This window comes from Lepisosteus platostomus, chromosome 6, assembly GCF_059453375.1.
Source record: "Lepisosteus platostomus isolate fLepPlt1 chromosome 6, fLepPlt1.hap1, whole genome shotgun sequence".
NCBI classification, from domain to species: domain Eukaryota; kingdom Metazoa; phylum Chordata; class Actinopteri; order Semionotiformes; family Lepisosteidae; genus Lepisosteus; species Lepisosteus platostomus.
The window spans coordinates 44,925,675-44,946,841 of record NC_142616.1 but is presented as its reverse complement, the minus strand read 5'-3'; the positions used below and the strand labels follow the sequence as shown (position 1 = coordinate 44,946,841).

The 21,167-nt window shown below is 44.2% G+C and overlaps 1 protein-coding gene across 16 annotated transcripts in view; it reads right to left on the bottom strand.

Moving 5' to 3' along the window:
* usp54a (ubiquitin specific peptidase 54a) overlaps positions 1–21,167 on the bottom strand; it is a 100,845-nt gene that overhangs the window by 42,550 nt on the left and 37,128 nt on the right. For 9 of the 16 annotated variants that reach the window (XM_088636072.1, XM_088636074.1, XM_088636087.1 and 6 more), the window contains 2 exons: positions 18,696–19,625; positions 4,018–4,110 (listed from right to left, as the gene is read on the bottom strand). In XM_088636072.1, the coding sequence (XP_088492198.1) occupies positions 4,018–4,110; positions 18,696–18,842 (240 nt within the window). In that variant the 5' untranslated portion in view covers positions 18,843–19,625. Of the gene's footprint in view, positions 1–4,017; positions 4,111–4,614; positions 4,847–18,695; positions 19,626–21,167 lie in introns of those variants that run through there. The other 7 variants (XM_088636079.1, XM_088636078.1, XM_088636081.1 and 4 more) reach the window with 3 other exon arrangements.

Below are 21,167 nucleotides of genomic sequence, written 5' to 3'. Positions count from 1 at the left end.
GACCAGAGCTTCACAGACCAACATAAGCAAGCAGAATGAAAGCTTATCACACTTTCACAATGTTTCTCGTTGGGAAATTTAAATTCTTCCTGCTGGTCTGTTTAGAATATCCATCTGTTCACTTGCTCGTGTGAACAGCAACACAGGCAGAAAAGCTTTTGACATCCCTGGTGCTACTGCCTTCTATTTGCTTTGCTGCACTAGTGCTTCAAGTAAGCCATCTTGTTTGTCTGGCATAACAACAGTCCCCTCTATGTTCCGAATGCACACAGCTCCAGAGTGTTGACACATTAAAATGAGCAGAACAAACAACAACTACAACTGCAAACAAACACAGGACACAGGATGCAAACATCTGTATTTAGCAGCCTGGACTAGGGTATGATAAGGCTGACTTTCTAAACAAAGGTGTGAACCAGAAATGAAAAAATAGCTATAGCATAGCTCTTTATGGCACTGACTTGTCTATTAGTGTATAGTTTAAGTGTAAACCCATGTCTAAGATACCAATGTCTTGTGTGCACCCACATTGCTGTATGTAGGGCCCTGCAAAATTCCCTTTGGTGATTTTCTGATCCATCACTGTTTTTAAACTATTTAATCTTAAAAAAAATCTATCAGCATGTTCGTAGATTTATTGCCCATGTGGCAAATTATCAAAGGTAACAGTACCACAGGTGTGTGGTTGTCCAGCACTATAACAGGCAGTACAGAGGAAAGCTGTCACAGCAGGTACCTGCCCATGTTGTCTGCAAATTAGACCTGAAGCGTTCTCGGCTCAGGGGTGTTCCAAGAAAAGACTGATCTTTTTATTTTCCACACTGGCACAGCCACATGTGGACCTGCTGTCACCGGAACAATAAATGCACATATGCCAACTGTCAGATGACCATCATTTGATCAGGAAGCTTTGATAATTTTTGATCAAGGTTTCTATATTATCAAGATTTTTAGACCTTTTTTGTGGGGAAACCTTAAAAAAGGTCTTAAAAAAACACCTTTAAAAAGAGAGCACCAGGGAACAGCCTATAGATCTAGAGTCACACCGACATTAGCACCACAGGTGTGGACCTAATGTGAAAAAAATGGGACCACAGTGGGGTTCTGTGTTACACCTGACTGAAAACTTTAGTTATTTTACTGCTCAAATCCATCTTTAAAATCAAAACATTTGGTCTTGGTACAATTATGAAACTACTCTGCAGATATTAACATAAAAAACGTAGACATTAGGGTTTATCAATCACTGCTACCCAGATTCAAAAGCCAACAAGGGGAGGGGAGATGGGTTAATCCTATCATGACATAATGAAAACATTCCAGAATGGAAGAAATAAAGTGCTGGAAATCCCCCACATCAGGCTCTCGTCGTGGAAAGGCTAACAGTTCTCAGGCCTGTAATCAGTACAGCAGGCCACATGCATGCCAACAGGCTGATCTAACACTCCCACCCGAACGTCTGCAGCTGAGTGCATGAACAGAGATTTGGATCTTTGAAGGCCCTATCCTTCTTTTTGTACAGGATTTTAATCTTTTATGATGTTTTATCGAGCACAATCTCCCCTCTGTGAACAGCTGTGCAAGGAGAAAGCTGCTGCTCTGCTCACACTGCTTATGCTCTGTGCTCGCAGGATGCATTCAGGTTGGCACCTCCCTCACCAGGAACGAGGGCTTTCCAATACCGGATGGATAGTGACAGGTTTCACTAATAGTGCTTGTGGAGACTATTGTGAGAGACGAAATTTGGAAATCCTCTGAGGATCCTGGAACCCGGCATCTTATTCCGGAGCACACAGCCGTGACTGAGACACCTTCCCCCTTCAATGATCCCTTAGTGGAGCCCAATGGGAGGGACATGGAGTGGAGTGGAGTGGAGTGGGTAGCCCCCCCCCCACTCTCTACTCAGCAGGCCACAATCACACTTCCTGTCTCTCGCTAGTGGCATCCTGCAGGGGCAGCAGGGAGGATTTTCAAAAGGAATTTAATTTAAAAAAATGGCATTGACTTCAGACTACAGAATAATGTAACACTGGCTCTTTAAATAAAACATTCCAAAACAGAGAGAAAGAGGCTAGATTGAAGAAGGTTAAGTAGAGCAGACTTGAAAAGGGAGACAAACACTAACAGTTGGGACTGTCGGAAAGCTGTTTTCTCCTAATCAGACTGTAAAGCAAAACTGCTGCAGCTCTGTGCCCAGATGCTCAGCCTTGCCAAGCGGCTTGGTAACAGAATGCAGGATACAAGCAGATCCAGAGCAAGACCTGCAGAGAGAGCAAATTAAACTGGAAGCCCAGAGAGGCCCAGTTTCATAACCAGGGCACTAACGAAGCCTGAGAAATGATGCAGCTCTTAAGACTGCAAGGAGAGAACGAGGGCTTCTGCTGGGAGCAATTTGGAAGGGGCAAGAGGAACAGCTTTGAGCACTGTGTCTCATTTCCCTAGTCTAATCTCCACCAAGAAAGCCACGTCCTGGGAATTTAAAAACCTTGTTGTGGGGGGTCTGAGCAAAGCTGATTGTACCTGCTGAGTTGCCACAATTAGTGATGCTTTTTAATCACATTTTCAAAGAAAGAGCTAAAACGAGAACAGGCAAGACTGCCGTATTAACTGTGATTTAAAACAAAGATTGCAACAGTCATCAGAACAGTGGGCTCGTTCTAAGCATAACATGCAGCAACTAGAACTGATGGCAGCAGTGGTGCACAGAGGGAACGAAAACACTCTGCGATACAGATAAACACAGCTCTGCAGCTGGAATGATTTTGCACTATAACTTCATAACTGTATAGTGCTTAAAACATGAGAAACATCCATTATCCACTCTGAACACCTTAGAAATAGACAATGAATTCCATGAAAACATTTTTGTTCATGGTAAATCAACCGCTAGGACCTTATGGTGTCATTCAAAATGTAATACTGCGTGCTTTTAGATTTTAATATGGTTACTCATATAAGTTGGAAATTGAATTTAGAGGGATAACCTTGCTGCCTTTCAAGCTATAACTACCACATAGGTAACAGTGTCTGTTCTAATGTGTCTGTATTCCAGGGAAAGGGCACATTTTAAAATCTCCAGCCGAAAGGCTTTTGTGAGCTGAGACATTTTATTTAATGATGTTCCTAAGACTCACAAAAAAACTCTAACCAGTTCAAGTAGGAAAGTAGCAGGGTAGAATATTCTACCTGAATATTCACTGAAATCTGCTACTTCAAGCTAATTTGAAACGGAAGGAACAAAATTTCCAGAGCTAATAGAATGTTAATTTGTTGGAATAACTGTACTATTAAATTTGAAAAACTTTTATCAGTAATTATTCATGGTTACCCGTATGACACTACACAGGGAACATATTCCATCTGAGAATTAATTTTTAGAATTCGGTTTCCCAAATTTGGTCTTTATCAGAAGGGGTGACTTCTGAACACTTGCAGCTGGTTTTACAAATCAGCCTTTGCTAACGTCCCTAATATGACTGATGTTTTGACTTCAACATTCTGGATGGCTATGTTCATGACAGCATGGCAAGGGCAGACAGCAGCGTGCATACACGCATACAGAAGTAAGAATCAAAAATAATGACTTACTACATTGGCAGACATGGCAAAAGCCAGTCAACTTCCGTTGAAGTTAACAGGCAACTGTCATTGCTGTACATGTCGCTCAGGTGGAGACACTCATATCAAGTAAACGCATATTAAATGAAGGAAGAAAAAAGCTGGCTGAGAGAAGTTTTTGGATCTCATTAGTCTCAAATCATTCAGCACAAAGGAGCCCCCTTGAGAGATGCTAAGATGCATCTGTCATCGGCTACATGCAAAGCATTTACATGTATTTAAGCAGGCAGCTGAAAGAGCTTTAAAGAGATGCCCAGACCAGATTCTGATGGCTGCTCCTCATATAAAACAGCCCAAACATCAAGGCCACCAGTCTCTCAGTGTGGCCAGAACAAGCTGCTAAGCCAATCCGGTGAACAGGTGAAGAGACTGACCAAGATGCATGACTGGGTACTGTACCTTGAGAGCACAGAAGATGCAGGAGTCCTCCATGCACTTGTGGGAAGTCAACTGGCGGAAGCTCCTGCGAAAAATGTCCAGGTGCCAGAGAACCTGGAGAAACAGAAATGTGCATTTTAAGGGATAGTTTACTACAGAGGGCACCGTTCACATGCACAGGGGCAGGCTCGTCTGTCGGCACTTGTATTTCAACAACTCTTGCTAGGACTGTTAAACAGCAGATGTATACTGTATGCAACAATGTATGCACTGACAAGCATCTTGTATTGATCAATATTGACACTGGGTGCCAGTCTTACATTCACTACTGTTACCAAAAGCCCTTAATGCAGAAAGGGCACTAGTCAGTTTCAACACTAAAAAGGAGAAATTAATTCCAACCTCTGTGCAATCAATGAGAAAATGCTCTGAGCTTCTGGTGAGAACACCCAGCTGGTCTGAATTTCATGTCACCAGATTCATCGGTTGAGTAAATCAGGATGCCGTTTATTCTTTGGCTTTATTAAATTTGAACAAGAGAACTGGACTAATCCGCTCTCCCCTCGACAAACGCATCTAGTACCTGGATCCTTCAAGCAGAACTCTGCACTAACTCACTTGTCTGTCGCGGCTGCAGGATGTCTTCTGGATTCTGAATAATACAACACAATCCAGTCGTCCTGTTCAATCCCTCCTGGCTACAGCTGGCCAATTTCCCCGTAGTGTTCCAATCCCCTCCATAAATATCAGACAGCCCCCGCTCCATTCCCCAGAGCAGGAGTGCCAGATGAACACTTCACTTAATCCCCCCGTGGAAGAATTCAGCGCATCTCTGCGCTACGATCCTCTCAGACATCCCAACTTTAAACAAATCAAAGCCTGAGTGCGCTTGCAGCATGCTGCAGAGGATGTGTGCAGCCTGCCAGGAGAAATGGGTGTTGGAGGACCCAGAGAGAAAGAGAGAGAGAGAGAAAGAGGGGGGGGCAGGAGACGCAGGGAATGTCATCATTTCCAGGAATTGACACTGGTGCTCCGTGTGAAGATGTGAAGTGACGGCAGAGACAGCCTCACTCACCTTGGCCGGCTCACGTTGGGGGTACACACAACAACAGCCTGAAATTTGGGGGCTCGGGCCTCCTACATATTGCCATGCAGCCCCACCATTGTGTTATTAAAGTAAGTCACACGCATTGCTGTTCAGAGTAGGGCGAGGACTTAATTTCCTGTCCTGCTCCCTAAATGGAAACCGATTTACTCCTTCACCCTTCAGCCAGTACCAACCCTCTGCTCCGATCTTGATCAGTTCTTTCACTGGGTTCTTTCCCCAGTCTCTTCACTGCCCGAACAGACATACACATCACTGTCATACATAAACAAGCATGGGAGTTAACAAGAAAGCTTTGTAAGGTTTGTAGCTCAACCCAACCCTAATGACTGCACTGTCCTGCAGAGTATTCTGCCAATTCAAAGGCTGTAAAAGCAGGTTTTACAGGAGACCTATAGTCATGGCATCTGAGAATTTAAAGTAACGGTAAGTAAGACAGTAATTGATTAAACTGAGTCACAAGGAGCCAGGAGTAGTAAAGACCTCTCCACATCAGGAGTGTTGCCACTGCAGCAGAGGTTATTTGGCTAGTTTAACAACCACAATACGCAAACCATGCATAGTGCCACAGCTGCAGGCATGCTTCCCAAACATACCACAAGACAACAACGGACACACGAGACACCTTAGCTGCAGGAGTACTGGAGAAGTCCACTGTTGTATGAGCAGGCCAATTCTCTTTACTGGCCCCCAGAGGTATTTAGAATTAAAGAATTTATCGGATTTTCCATGCGGTCAGACTGGCTCATGTGAGCCTGTGCACATCTGTCAACAGGTTGTACCTACCCAGTCGCAACTCACAGGTGAAGGAGTGTCACCACAGGGCATGAAAAAATACAACAGTGCTATCAACAAACAGCTCAACTTTAATCTCATTAAGGTATCACAGGAATGGCAAATCCCAATGATTTAGTCATTGTTCTATGTGCATAAACACAGAGAAATAACCTATTCTATATAGATGTGGGACTTGTTACTGTAAACCGGTTACTGGTTATTTTTATAAGGAATTCTGGGACAAACATTAATGCCAAAAGAAGGAAGAGATTCATTGGAAGGTTAATATACAGTCTATACATACTGTGTTATATAGAGGCCTTAAAATGACTGAAGTCTCAAACTCAAATCCCTTAGCTCCAATAATATATCCAGGCAGACTAATTGGTAATGCAGTAAGAACCATAAGGAAGCTGTCAGCTAGACAAACAGGTTTAAATTTCACAGAAGTTTCATAACTCACAGAGAAAGCACTGCCATCTGGGCTGGTTTACAGAAACACCACGGAGCACAAGAATCAAAGGGCTATGCAGAAAAAATGTGCATTTAACACAAAACCATTGCAGTTTCTTGTCATTAGATAGCAACAAGGTCAAAACCTAACCACAATACTAAAATAATTAAAACAGAAGCATGCCTCAAACCTAGAACTGATAGAATGATCTGAGTCCATATCAGATCTTGCAAGTCAGTCATCACTTTCCAATCCTGTCTTAAAACTCTAGTTTTGCACTCTAGTGTTTCACTTTGCTTCATTTATGGTGTAAGGTATTCCTGTCTGCTGTTTCACAGTACAGCACCTAGATGATGTACCATGAAAGGCGTTATATAAAAGCTGAGTATTATAGAATCTATTTCTCATCCAGTCAAATGAACATGTAAGGGGTTTATTCCATGCTGAAAAGAAAAGAAAGGAATCACAACGTTTCGGCTGTGGAGCCTTCTTCAGGCTATGGGAGTGAGGAACGTCACTGATGTGAAAAAATCCCATACCAACAACAATTGACATCTTTCACCCTGAACCATTAACAAACACGTTCTGCAAACAGCTGTCAGGATGCCACTGTGACATCCCAGACTCCAGCAAAGATTTTGAACTGCACACCAGAAAGGACATGCTGATCATTTCTCAGGAATATGATGTGGTCAGATGATTTTTTTAAATGTCAGTTTGAAACAACATTTGGAATTTCAGTTCTGCAGGACTATCATCTGTCAATTTGAGCTTTAAGCACAATCACTAAACCTCTGATCCATACAGTACATATCCTAAGATCCTAAGTGGAAATAACCCTGCCTTAGATTTCGTTGCATCATTATGGTCTTCACTCAAAAAAAAAAGCATATTTTGACTTTCTGAAGAATTAATATGGACACTCTGATTTTGGATGCGTGTTGGGGAAGAACTGCACTGGGTGATGATTAAAATAGCATGTGCTTTGGGTAGACACATTCAAACTGATCTGCAGGAACATGCACAAGGAAGCTGAACGCAAAGGCATCGACTGAAGAAGCAACAGGAGAGATCACTCAGCCTAAACCCAGGAGTTCACCCATCACAGAGAAAGAAAAGACCTGTCTGTCAAGATCATGAAAGAGGAGCAACATCAGCGTAGGGGTTTCCTTGCGCTCGCCTCAGTGGACTATCAATCTGCCTTCAGCCACTCCAGAGCCACAGGGGCTACACAGAAGAGCCATGCCGAATCCCAGAGCCAGGACTAAGGAAAGAGAAAGTGGCAGGTGACAGATTGTATGCTGGTCTGAGGATTTTTTTTTGTTTTGAATTGGTGATGATTCAGCTTTTGCTGAATCAGAAACAGATTGTTGAAATTGCTAAAATCCTGAGGCGCAGTGCTGATGAGGCAGGCTCGGCACAGCCCCCCCTCCAGGCAGCATGTGGGAGCGAGTAAGGAGACAGTCAGCACAGGGCTGCTGTTTGTTTAACCACACGGCAGCAGCTCAAGAGCCCGACTCCCAGAGCCAGTCTGAACAGCGCCAGCAGCAGCCAGTCAGTTTCGGGTTCTGGTAGAAATGGGCACTTCCTCCAGCTCAGTGAAAACTGGCAGTGCTGTAATGATGCCTTGACCAGTATAAACCTGCAGCCTTGCCGCTGAGTCAGTGCGAGCAGTTTGTGGGATAGACTACTCAACTTTTTTTGTGTGCAGCTGGAAACCATCTCTGCTTGGCCACTATACTGTACTCTAAGCATCCTTCAGTACCTGTTACAAACTGCAGCCTCCCATAAGCAGCCTGCGATGCTATCTTTTCAGACTGTCTGTCTTTGGACAGTCAAAAAGCAAACTTTTGAAAAGACTAGCTACACACACAAGACCTCGATAAAACGTTTTTAAAGACAACTGTTCTGTTCATGCTGGCTCTGGCCCCTCTTAGTGGACTCTGTCTGAGCAGAGTGCAGGTAATTCACTTGGTTAAAGACATGCTCCAGATCCACCAGCAAGATCCCCTTTTCTTCAGGGAGTCAAAAGGCTGCAAAGATGATTCCATTGTGACTGCGGCAAACAGTGTGACACACTGCGTACTTCGAGGCTGTTTTAGAATTTTACTTTTTAATCAGTTTTACATTTCAAAATAACAAGCAAGCACTGCAATAACCAAGCCTAGGACAGTCAACTGCATCTGCTGGTGTTTCCAGAGAGGGAGATCAATATGAGGAGGCTCTTTCCCCTCTGCATAAGGGTGTTTTCTTTTAGTAGCACAGAAGTTTAGCAGGCCCTCATGCACAGCAAGTGCTCTCCTGCAGCAGTATGAGGTAATGGGGCTGTCTCGATGATTCATCGCTCTCATTACTATAAAGAAGACTAATGACAAAAAAATTGCTTAGCAAAGCCTTTATGCCTGCGCTCCAAGTTTGAATTCCCCCACTTTCTATCTGCACAGACGGACGCTTCTCGTTTGTTGTTTATTTTCATGTAGGTGTCCCACAGAGATGTGAGCTGTTCTTTGCTAGGAGCTGCCGGGCAGGTGAAATGGAAGGGCACGAGCAGCCGAGTAGCTGTGTGGTCTCCAGGTGTGCGGGGAGAGGGGGCTTCAGACTGTCAGAGCGACTGTCTTTCACTATCCCTGCGCACGCCAGGGCCTGTCACCATCCAGAGGCCTCCTTAGTTCCATTCCCCAACAGGGACTGACGGAGTGATGCTACAGCCAGGTGGCTTGGAGGAGCAGCTGTGGATTACTTTCATTTCTGTCCACTCAGTCGCACAGCTCCTGATCAGAGCCGAGCCCAGGGGGCAGCCGCACCACCTGGGAGTGTCGCGCAAGTTCAAGAGAGAGGCTCTTTTTAAGGAAACTTAAAGACATGAACAGTTGGGACAAATCAGAACTTTGACCCTCTCGCAAATTACATACTCAGGCCGTGGATTCGGATCCCAGTTTTGAAGAGGCCTATTGCATCCACCCAGCAGAGACGGTCCCTCCCCAACAGGTGCGAGAAGCTGGTTGACGGTCTCATTTAATCCAGGCTCAAATCTAGCAGAAGCATCTGGACACATGCCTTTTTTAGTGATAACTAGGGAAGTCAGAGTGCAATGCTATGTCACATTAACTGAACTGCAACAGCCAGCATCTGGAGTTACCATCTGGTCTGTAGTTACACTGCTGCGGACTCATCACGCGCTGCACACTTGCACACCGAGTAGAGAGCATCATCTTGCACCCTTCTGTGACCAGATCTGTGACAACAAACCTTCATGGGGACTTTTGGTCAAAAGCGCAACAGGTGAGAAGACGCCCCAAAATCTCCTCATCTCTGATGAGCCAGGCACTCTTGTAAAATGTCCAAGCCTCACCCCTCCTCAATGACACAGTAAAAAAAAAAACGAGAACAGGCACAAAAACTGATCACTTTGCAAGCTAAAATTAAATTATTTCCAGCAATTTATTCTATTTCCTGTGATTTGAACATGGTGGAAGCTCTGTAATAGCACGGACTGAGCAGATCTGAGTACGCAGCTGCTGCAGTCTTGGGGAAAAGCATTTATTAAGAAGATAAACCCTCTCTACAGAAAAAACAAAGCAGCTGGGGAAGCCATAAAAATAACATTAGCAAAAAGGGCACATGCACTGTAGGATCAGCCGGAGAAGCTGGGATGCAGTTATTCACACTCACCATAAGCAAATCAGGAGAAGACCGGCACTCTAGTACAGGCTGGTGTCTAGGATTGGGCCTGGAGGACCGATACATCTGCAGGCTTTCATGTCAATTCTGCTCAACAAGCCAAACCAGCTGGTTAATGGCCTCACTGGGCCACTTTAACAGCTTCTCTCAGCTCTTCAAGTGCTGCTTCAGACACAGCAGCCTTCAGGAACAGGAATGGCCAGCCCAGTCCTAGAGCCAGGACCTACCTGGAGGGTCTGTCTGGGTCATCAAGGAGCAAAGACCTGCAGACAGCCTCCCTCCAGGACACTCTTATGCTAATAAGACCTCAATTGGAATATTAAATGGGACAATTTATGGGATCTAGATCCCATGAGCCTATTAAAAAGGAGACAGAGGAAAAATTGATCCAGTAAAATTCTAAAGGGTTATAGAATTGTGTGAACCCAGGGGACTGTTTCACACACGGAAATGTAGAAAGGACATGGGATCACAGTTGGAAATTCATAAAGAACTGAGAATACAAACTCTCCTTGTGTCTTTACAAACCAACACTGCCATTTGCTTCTGAAAAGTTGTTAGAATTTGCCAGAAGATTATTTTATTCATCCCTCTTTCACCTAAACAATTTCTCTCCACTGTACTAGACATTCCTTTCAGGAATAAGGTGTCCAGATCTTCCTGTTTATTGTGACCATGATTAGGAGACGTTCGTAGTGGGCCAAGCTATCTGACTGGGAATGTCCAAAGCACCTGAAAGACTGCATGTCCACGTGCTCGGGAAGGGAGCATTCATATGCAATCTTCCCACAGAGAGGGGAGCCTATCTGATTGTTTCCCATTGCCCAGCCATGAAGTGGAGCCGGGTCTTTAGTGTCCCCAGCTTCCAGCGGGACGGCCATCATTCTCAGAGTCTGCTGCCTGCTCGGCACACACATCGCAAGAACATGAAAGAATATCCTGACAGTAGGTGACACATTCAATCTACTACCATTAAAAAGCACAGGAATCTCTGGACCAGAAAGCAAGAGTTCCCACTCTCGCCTTGTAGACTGAACTCTACACAAAGCATCAGTGGACATCAGACAGAACAAAACCTGCAGTCCTGCTTCTCACTTTAAGATGCAAACACTCTAGCTAATAAACATGTGAAATTATCTCAGTCCTTAACACACCAGAGAAATTACAGCCTTGGTTTAAGACAGAAACTGGTGGTTTACAGGTAATGCAAGGTACCAGACAATATTCAAGCCTTTAAGTGCACTGTACTTTGAGATCTAAATAAGTTAGAGTTGTGAATGTCTGGAAGAAACGAGCCATGTTGCTGAAGCTGATGCCCTGGCGAAACAGCTGGATGAGACCCTCAGACCAGTTAGCTACTACCAAATGGGCTAGATGGGCCAAAAGGCCTCCTCTCGTTTTTAAATTAAATTAAAAAAATTGAAAGTTTACATGTGAAATTTGCAGAGCTTTGGTTTTCCACATTCATTTTGTGTTTATCATCTTGTTTTTAAAAACAAGATCATTTTTTGTCACAAATAATTCCTAGTCAAAGTGAAAAGGGCAAGGTTCCATATGTGTTGCTACTGCCATCACATTTTACTATTTGCAGCTGCTCCATCTCCATTGAACATGTGGACATGGCTTGTGAAACTGCACACGAGTAAGAGCAGGGACACTCCCCAGTGTTAAGCACCATGGGGAAGTGGTACACAGCCTTGAACGCCACTGGAACAAGCCAGTTTTCTCTTCTACTCAGACAAGCTTAGATACACTGGGACAGTGGCAGCGTTAATACTGTAACAAGCAGTGGTGTGACCTGCCAATGCCGTACCACAGTGCATCCTGTTTTATTTAAATAACAAGCAGAAAAATTGTGAAAACATTGATTCAAAAAAAAATAATCACATTGTTTTATCCATTTTTCAGTAGGATGTACAGTATTCTTCTGTTAAATATTTTGGGAGCTTTCTTGTGATGATCAGAAGCACTTCAGAAAACTGCAGAACTCTCAGTTGCAAGACATCTCAGATGTTCAGTTCAGACCCAGCCTGCTCCACATACACGTCCTTGTCAAGTGCTAAAATAACTGTTCTTCAACAGAGTAAAAAAGCTTGGCAAGGGCAATATTCCCAGACAAAACGATGGTCAAAACTGCTTCTTTAATGAAGTCATCTTCTGACTGCTGAGACTTTAAATACAGTGGAGGAAAGAAAATTTCACAGTTTGGAAACTGATAACAAGTCTGACGCACTCTGTGGAACACACAGCAAGAGGGGAGTGAGAAACGGAGAAGACAGTGCAGCTACTGTACAGTGAGGCCTTGGTGGGAAACCAGCATTACACCATGAGCTGCAACATCAAAATTACATCTCACATGCAGAGGAAACGGTTTATCCCATATCAGAGAGGCCTGGACAACTCCAGAGCACCCAGGAGCTGTGAGAAGTCGTCAAGAAAGGCACTTTATAAAATAATTATCACCACGACCACTGCTTCCTTTTCACATGGTTTCCGAGGGTAATTTGCAAACACTATCTCATCTACTTGAGCACTGACTATTTCATTCCCAGTTCTGGACTGAACCAACAGTCGGCACCGGGCCATTTTATTGTGAGAGCATTCCCATTTCTGCTGGTCTATAAAAGCAGTAGACAAGATCTGTACGAGTAACTAGGCACTTTCAGCCATTAAGTTTAACCATCTTTGTTTCAGTCCTTTTCACAAGCCACTCACCCAGGATCAGATCTGTGAAACCAGATCATAAACAGAGCTGGAAATGTATGACTAAACAAATACAATAATAGGTAAAGACATCTGGCCTTCGGCTGCAGATCTGTTCTAATTGGCAGCTTCAACGGCAGTCACCGTGAACACAGTCACTACAGAAAGCAACAGCTCCTATCCTTCCTTTAACTAGCAGACCAGATCTCAGCACAGAAGAGCTGAGTGAAGGTACCTTTATCTTCTTGAGCACCCAGTATAGAACAGGGACACAGCCACTTATTTCTGTATCACTTCGCACATTTTCTTGTCAGATAAAACAAAGAATTGATTTTGTTCACTTTTGAGTTTCCAATTCTGCTGCATTGTCAGAAAACGAGACCTCAAGTTACGAAACCTATTGTATGCAACCGGCAGTGACTGCTGGATTCGGAGGCACCATCAAGCCACTAGCTAACTGTTTCACCCTACATTTAATGATCAGAAAATGCAGAACATAAAAATTCTCCCTTGAAACGGGCCACCTCAGATCACATGTTCGCTGGTCAGCACTTTCTACATCATAACAGGATCTTTACCACCAGCAGCTAAAAATGGCAATTTTTCTAACATAGCATCTCAGACTAAAATGAGTACACTGGCTGTAGGTGAACTGTATGCTCAAAGCAAATTTACATTGGTCTGGAGCTCTTTTAAAGCCAATATGTAATGTTTACCAAAACACAATCCACCCGGATGAGGTCATCATATTTTTCCAGGCTTATTTTTTAACACCTTCTGCAGGTTGACTGCGTGGGTGGGAAGCTCTCAAGCAGTTACAGAGCCTGGAGTTAATTGTTTCTCTAGAATTACAGAGCCAAAGTTTCTATTTGCTATTCCTCATTCCGACAACACCTTGAGGATACAGTACATAGCAATAATATAATAAAACTACAAAGTGGAATACAATGACAAAAAAAAAAAGATTTCCACTCAAGGCTAGCCAGGACTCCACATTACAGAGGGGAAAAACTGCGAGATTCATTTTAAGATGCCTAATGATGCAGCACTTCCTCAGGTAGCTACAGTAATTATATGAATTATGGACTTCGAGGATTACACCAGTATCAACACCCCAAATTTAACTTCTCTTAGGTTTTTTTGAAAAACAGTGATTACATAACCAAGCAACAAAGCAAAGCACTGTTCTGGAACAGGTACCACAACAGTCATGGGATTGTTCAGGTTGCCAACGGTAGGACTAGGAACTGAAAAGCACAGATCTACTGCAGCTGATGAAAATAAAATGACTTCTCTGTGATGATTAATGATTGACTTGTTCAGCTAAATCAATGAACAATGGCTGGATTGAAGGATGTTTGGGGGAGATTTCATTAGGTGTGCGTGGACCTGGATCTCAACAAAAGTAGCAAGGAAAACAAATTCAAGACAAGGTGCTAGATGCGGGATCGTTTTTTCTATGAAAGTGGGAACCACGCTCGGAAGCAGTCATCGGGAAAACTACATTCGCCTCTGGCAGTCGGAAGGTTCCCTGTACTGAACAAAACGAACAGGAGTTTAAGATGGATTTTTCCACAATGGCTAGAGGGACAATGGGGAGCTTTAAATGTCCCTAACAAACAAGAACAAGCCACAAGTCATTTATTTTTAAGTATCAGTGGGCAGTGGCGCAGCACAAAATCTCAGCGGTAAAGGTGATGTATCAGACGAATCCTTTTCCCTCTCACAGACAGTCGGCCTGTCACATCCTGTTTAAGGGGGGAGTGGTGAAGGGGACATCAGAGGAGAAGATTCTGCAGGCAGCTTGTCACGAAGGCTGGCATCAGCAAGAGTGAATCACACCAGCGAATGTCCGCAGGCCAGGTGGCGCTGCCACTGAGCATCCAAAGGGCTTGCACTGCCACCGCTCAGGACAACAGTGCCACCCCTTCCCACAGCATGAGGACCCAGCCTGCCGCCGGCGAGACTTGGAAAGAAAACAAATGCAGCTATGTGCCGCGATCAGCAGTGGCCATGTGCAAACCGCTGCTGGAAATCATAGGTCTGTATTACTTTTATTATGGCAACAGTATGATGACAAAAACACAGAAATTAATGGAAAAAATAATTTACAAGGTGAGCGGTACCATTAAACTGAGGTCTCTTTTTTCAGCAAAGATCTCTTGGCACTACAGTGTAAAAGTAGAGATGTTACCCCGGTGTCCTGCATACATTCCACCCTGTTCTTGAACAATCTGCCCTCCCTAAAGTGTGAAGCAATTCCTGTCTTTGGATTTCCTCCCTCCTCCCCCTGATCTGCTGTGCAATAGGGGTGCTGTGTGACCCCCAAGGTGGGGATGGCACTTCTGTTATGCAAGCGGGTCCCCTGCTAGAGGTGAATCGCTTTGTATCGTTCAGGATGAAAACCACTGTATAAATGAAAAAGTTTATGCCTGGTCACCTAAATATACTTTGTGCTTTTGACTTTGTTTAAACCAAAATCCTCAAATTCACAAAAAATGATGAATGAAGTATTTTTATTCAATGAACACTAGAAAAGCACCACAGAGGGTAATTCAATCGCCACAGACCTCTCCCATTTCAGTGCAGTTTTAAAGGGGATGGCTTTGCATCTTGTACATGTCAATGCATTCTGTATACATGAAACTCCCAAAAACACCACACAAGATCACTAAAGAATCATGTACTGTGCGTTTTCAACCACCACAACCCTTTTGGAAGTTTGGCTTTGTCCATGGAGCCTTTATTGTGGAAAATGACAAAATAAAGAGGGTCACAGAGCAAAAGCAGTATGGAATTAACAATCGCTTGTACCTGAAACATTTGATACTAGACTTACTGAATACAGTACCAATCATCTAAAAGGCAATGATCTTGAAATCCCTTGGAACAGACTTTGATTACATTACATCTTCATTAACAGTGTTCTTTTTGATTGCATTCTACAGACATTAAGCACTTTTTCTTTGCTGTTAATTAAAATAAAAAATGTAGAAGACATACTAAATTTTAAACAAAATTAAAACATTTCTTATGTAAAGAATTGCTTATAAGAAAATCTAAATTGCAGTATACAACAAATTTGGGAGGGTGACATATTAGCTATCCAATCACAACACTTGAAAAAACAAAAACTTATTTTAAAACATTAAACCCCAAAAGAACAGAAAAATATAAGCCATAGGTATTTGTTGTGTGAAAAAACAATAGCCTCATGGGGTCTTAAGTCCTGTATAGCACGCTTCTGATCAGAATGCTGAAAATGTGGCAAAGCACATTTTCCATAGTGAGTTGAGGAAGATTTCAACATGACTGTGTACATGCAATCATGCAGAGGACCTCGGACCTGTGAACACAAGTGCCTGTGTGCATTCAAGGTCAGCAGTCCAGGCCTAGCAAGTCCTCACTCTGGGCCTGTCCATTGTCTGGGGTAGCATCTTCAGTATACCACCTGGGCGCTAGCAAGCTAAACTCTACCAAGTTCTAGTAGAACTACAACTAGGACTACCAAGCAAGCTGAACTCCAACAAGTCCTTTCCCTAGCAGTACTCTTGGGATGGTCTGAGGGATTCTACAGTACAAACGTGTCTGTGCTGAGTATGCAAGAGGTGTAGAAGGTGCCACTGAGCACCCTCATGGCCCGCAGGCAGCAGCAGAGAGCGATGGGGGACTGACAGTCATGGTGCATTGCTGCTCCTGAGCTGGAATGAAGAAAAACTGTGACCCCAGAGGTGTGGGCAGCCTCCAGCCAGAAAGCATAAACTCTGCCCCACCAAGGGGACCTCACCACTGTGTTTTCTAAATGCCCAGTCCCACAGAAAGAGCGCTTGTACAAGCAAGCAGACATGGGTACAATGGAGGCTTGGGCTGACTAAAGAGAGATTAGTGTTCACTTACCACTACTTCTGCACACAAGTTAAAGACTTTATTGATTAGATCGACATGTACCTTGGAAAGTTTCACGCAACAAAAATATAAATACCAGAGACCTGTGTGCTTTCTAAAGCAGAACACTAAAAGTGAAACAAGGTGAAGTTTAAGACAAACACAACTGGTTTTATTTCTCTTTTCACTCAAAACTGCTAGTGCAGATCTTGGGCATTTAGTCCTGTGAAAAGCAGTAAGGGCCTGAATATTTTATTTACAACTACAGATTCAACAACACTCAGGTAGATGTCTGCTTGCCTTGCAGGAAAGTATAATGAGCGGTTAGTTCAGATGAAACCAAGAAAATACTGAAAAGCTGAAGTAGATCTGAATGCTTGTACTAACCAGGATACAAGCAGGTAACTGTGACTAACTTGTACTTACCAGACCTGACTGTCTGAAACAACTCTTATATAAACAGATCTCAGTTTTTATTACAGAAACAGATTAACACTAGACTGCCAAAACAACTTACTCTGTTAGACTTCAGACTGCTTTGTTCATATAGCACGCATGTAAGAATCAGAAAGCCAGAAATTCAGAGGAAATATTAGCCTCTAGGCTTACAGTATATGGTGCAGATTGTTCTGCAAGTCTTTTGACTAAAAGTAGTAATCATCAATAGTACACAACTTCCTTGATAAAATAGTTTTCTCAAAGTATTTTAATTATAAAATTAAAACATTTATATACTGTTGCACAAAAAAACAACGAACATCTAATGGGTTAAATCAAATATTTCAGAAGAATCAAAACTGCAGAAACAGTGAACGAAAACACAGAAGAATCATATATTTGCAGTGAAAACTGAGAAACACTAAGCACAAAAATCACAAAGTTAACAATGAGTACAACCTTTCCGAGAATGTACACAGCTCTTGACCACCCTGATAATGCTGGCGAGAGGGTGTTCGAACAGTTAATAGTAACACTTAGTCATCAATGGGTGATGACTAAAGAGCTAAAGATGACTGAATTATTAAAGATGGATTTCAACGAGATGAACACGGCACCAGCAGAACTTACCTGCCACATAAGGATTTGTGATAATACTGTTAGCTTTCCTAGCAGTGCCTATTGATGACAAAGGTGAATGTGGGAAACTGTAATACTCAAAACATTGCTTAAAGGAAAAAGGCAGCAATTACTTTCCAAATGTCAAAAAACAGGTGTTGATGATGATGTCCTCCCTGCGTCATCCACTTCCACCACGTCTACTATCAGGTCTTTCAAGGGTCACACTCCCCTCAATTCAACTTTCCCAACTCTCTCCTGAAAGGCCTGTGAATGTGCAGGTCTGTTTCCCCACATACTGGGTTTTTCCCAGGAATGTCTTGCCCTCTACCCACTGCGATCTCCCTAAGATTAGGTAGATGGATTCGATGGTTGTGAAGGTCCCGAGCCAGTGTGGTAACCTAACAGTACCTGACCTGTCCCACACAGAGCTGGTTCCTGGTTTCTCTAGTCTGCTGGTTGTTGCAGCTGAACATTTTCATTTTAATCTTCATCTCAATAGCAGCCAGGCGATCTGCATCACTCCGGCAGGGCATGACTGGACCTTCACATGGCCTTGGATGCACTAAACTTCTATTTGAATGGCTATTTATACTTCATAGACAACTCAGATTGGAATTCTAACAAGTCAAACACTGAGCTCCCGATGGTTTTAAAGATCAGATGACTTCTCAGAATTCTCTTATCCCAAGGAACAATATAATTTAAATAGACAAACCTGTCAGTTCAGTGTTTAAAATGTGAATCACTGTGTGGGTCCAATGATCTGCTGAAGTTACATCTTTAGACTATTGCATTTTCATTGTACATCAATACATCCTGAACTCTAACATGTTAAAACAAGCAGGGTTTTCTGATAAAAAATTGGAAATAAAGCAAGAACGCATCAGTGGACGTGTATGTTTAACTGTGGAATTGTGTCTATGGGCACACGGTTTTGTAACTGCGTTAGCGCTTGCTCATGAATGCGTGTGTGCATGCATGTGCGAGAGAGTGTGTGCACGAGTTGGTGAGCGATCGTGTGTGTGCGTGTCTTACCTGCAATGCACTGTTGAGGAAGCAGCTGTTCTGGCCAGGCTCGTTTATGAGCCCTTTGCTGGGAGCGATAGACGTCATGGTCCGAGGAGTAAAGATGCCCTGCAGCCCACTGCTGCCAGATGCAAAATAATTCCTCTTCCAAGACATGGTCCTCTTGCTCTCCTATGACCTGCCTGACCACAGGTGTCTCGAGAGTCTCTCCCTGTCTCCCTGCAGCTCAGGAAAGGACCGTCCAGCTGCGTGAGGAGCTTAAGGAGGTCATCCTCACATCAGCAAGTCCAGGAAGTAACATAGAATGTCAGTCAGTCAGAGAATGGAAAGGAAAATGCTGGAGCAGAATGTTTGTGCTGGCCTATTCCTCTAGTTATTGCCATGTGTTTAGATGGGACTGCTCCTCTCACCTGATGATACGACTGAGTTTGGATTGGCCTAAAGAAGAAAGTACGGTCATTAAACAAACCTGTAGCTTGACAGAGCACAAGAGGCAATGTCTTAACAGATGAACAGCTGGAAGAAAAACTGTCTGCTCAGCGATATTAGAAATTGGGCAGAAGGTGCAAGCCAACCTTTCCTGCTTCTCAGGGGGTCGAAGAAGAAGGGCAACGCTAACAAGGCTGTTTAATGAGGATCTGCCACCCAGCACTGCTTATTAGCTGGGTCTCTGCTCCCACTCTCTGGCTCCTGGGACTCATTTACGAAATCAAGCACAGCTCTTGCGTCAGACACTTGATCGTTGTTCCGGCAGCTGCGCTGTCACTGGTCAAACACCCCCGCCGCTTCTCCGATCTGACCTCTGGGACCCCTGATCCGCAGGCACACGGCAGAAAGCTCTCCCGAGCTGCAGTTCTCACCCCGTGTCCTACTGAACCGTCACACGCTCTTGTGGAACCGCTAGGCCGACAAGCATTCTGCAGGTCATCTTCTCAAAGGCTGGAAAAAAAAGTACAAAAACAAGTTCAACAGCTCGGACCCCCACACTGAGCAATCCCAATGGCAGCTTAACAAAGAAGCACACAATACACATTGGGCTATAGGAAAAAGGAGAGGTCTGCCCTCGCAAGGCTGGAGAGGTTAAGATTCCCCACAGGTGTACCAGCCCAACACCCTGAAGCAGCAGCCGGTTACCCCTCGGTGGTCCTGCTGCTGTAATTGTCTAGATGAACATGGAAACGCTGTGGTTCAACATAAGAGCAGTTTGTTCAGAAGGGGTTGACACCACACAGCTGTTTCCTGCAGCGGCCCGTGAGACAGGGTTGTGAAAGAGGCGCTGTCAGATGCGGAGGAACGGGCTCCCTGAAGGCAGTCAGGAACCCCTCAGAGATGCGCGACGCTCAGCTGCTCGGTCCCCCACCAGGAAACGGCACACGCGCATGCCATGGCGCAGTCCCATCAACAGCAACAGCATGACGACACGCGCTGTAACAGGCCGAGCCCTTCATCCGGGCACTCGCACTCGCCAGAGCGCCGGCTGCTGCACTCTGCTTCCAAGGAAACGCCACGTGCTTGACTTGCTCATTTCTAGTTCTTGGATAAGACAAGTCTGTTGCACACGGGTTTAGCAGTCTGACGAACAGCACACACTCTTATTGGGCTCAAAGAGGAAGTCTCCATCAGAGACTGCAAGTCGGTGCTTTAAGGAAAAAGAATCAAAGCCACTGCTTTCTGGAGCAGGGCTGGAGCTGTCAGGCTGGAGCTGTTCAAGAACAACAACTATTAGAAGTTAAATGGGCAAGACAGGCCAAGAGGTCTCCTCCCACTTGTAACCCTGCTGGCATCTCTGATTAACAGACAATGGAAAGTCAGGCAGTGTTTAATAAATATGACCTCCTTTCTGAGAGCTCCCAGGTGATGTTTTAGTAGACAACAATAAAACCCCTCTTTGCACAAACTAGAAAAGCCAGAGATGTTTTTCAGTGTGTTCATGTCACCTGACAGAGCCCTGGGCTGAGTCACACACTGGCGTGTTTACTGGGCACACAGTGAGTCACAGGCTGACCCCTTACTCCTGATGCAAGTCAGTGCGTGGCTCTCTCTGCAGAGCCCTCTCCCTGCAGGCTCAGAAAACCACCCATTAACAGTGTGGACTGCCACTACAGGATTTCCCAATTTCACTGAGGATCAGAGCTTCTGCTACAAACAAGTAACAATATAAAAATACCAGACAATAACACAGCAAGTGGTCAGGCAAAACGCTGCCAAATTAATACATGCAGACTAAAATGCCCAAGGAGCACACAACACAGATGCAATGTCACTACTCCCCCAGCTGCAAAGAGCCTGTAGAACGCCAGCCTCCTAGTCCAAGTTGTAGCACTGCACTGAGGAGCACCGCTGAAAATGCAACCTGTTTGGAGAGTCTCACAGTTCAGACTCCCTTTGTCAGCACACTCTCCTTAGCAGAACCCCACTGCCAGCGAGTAAAGCATATATCATTACTAGCATCTGCTCTGCAGTCGGCTTTCACACCGTGCT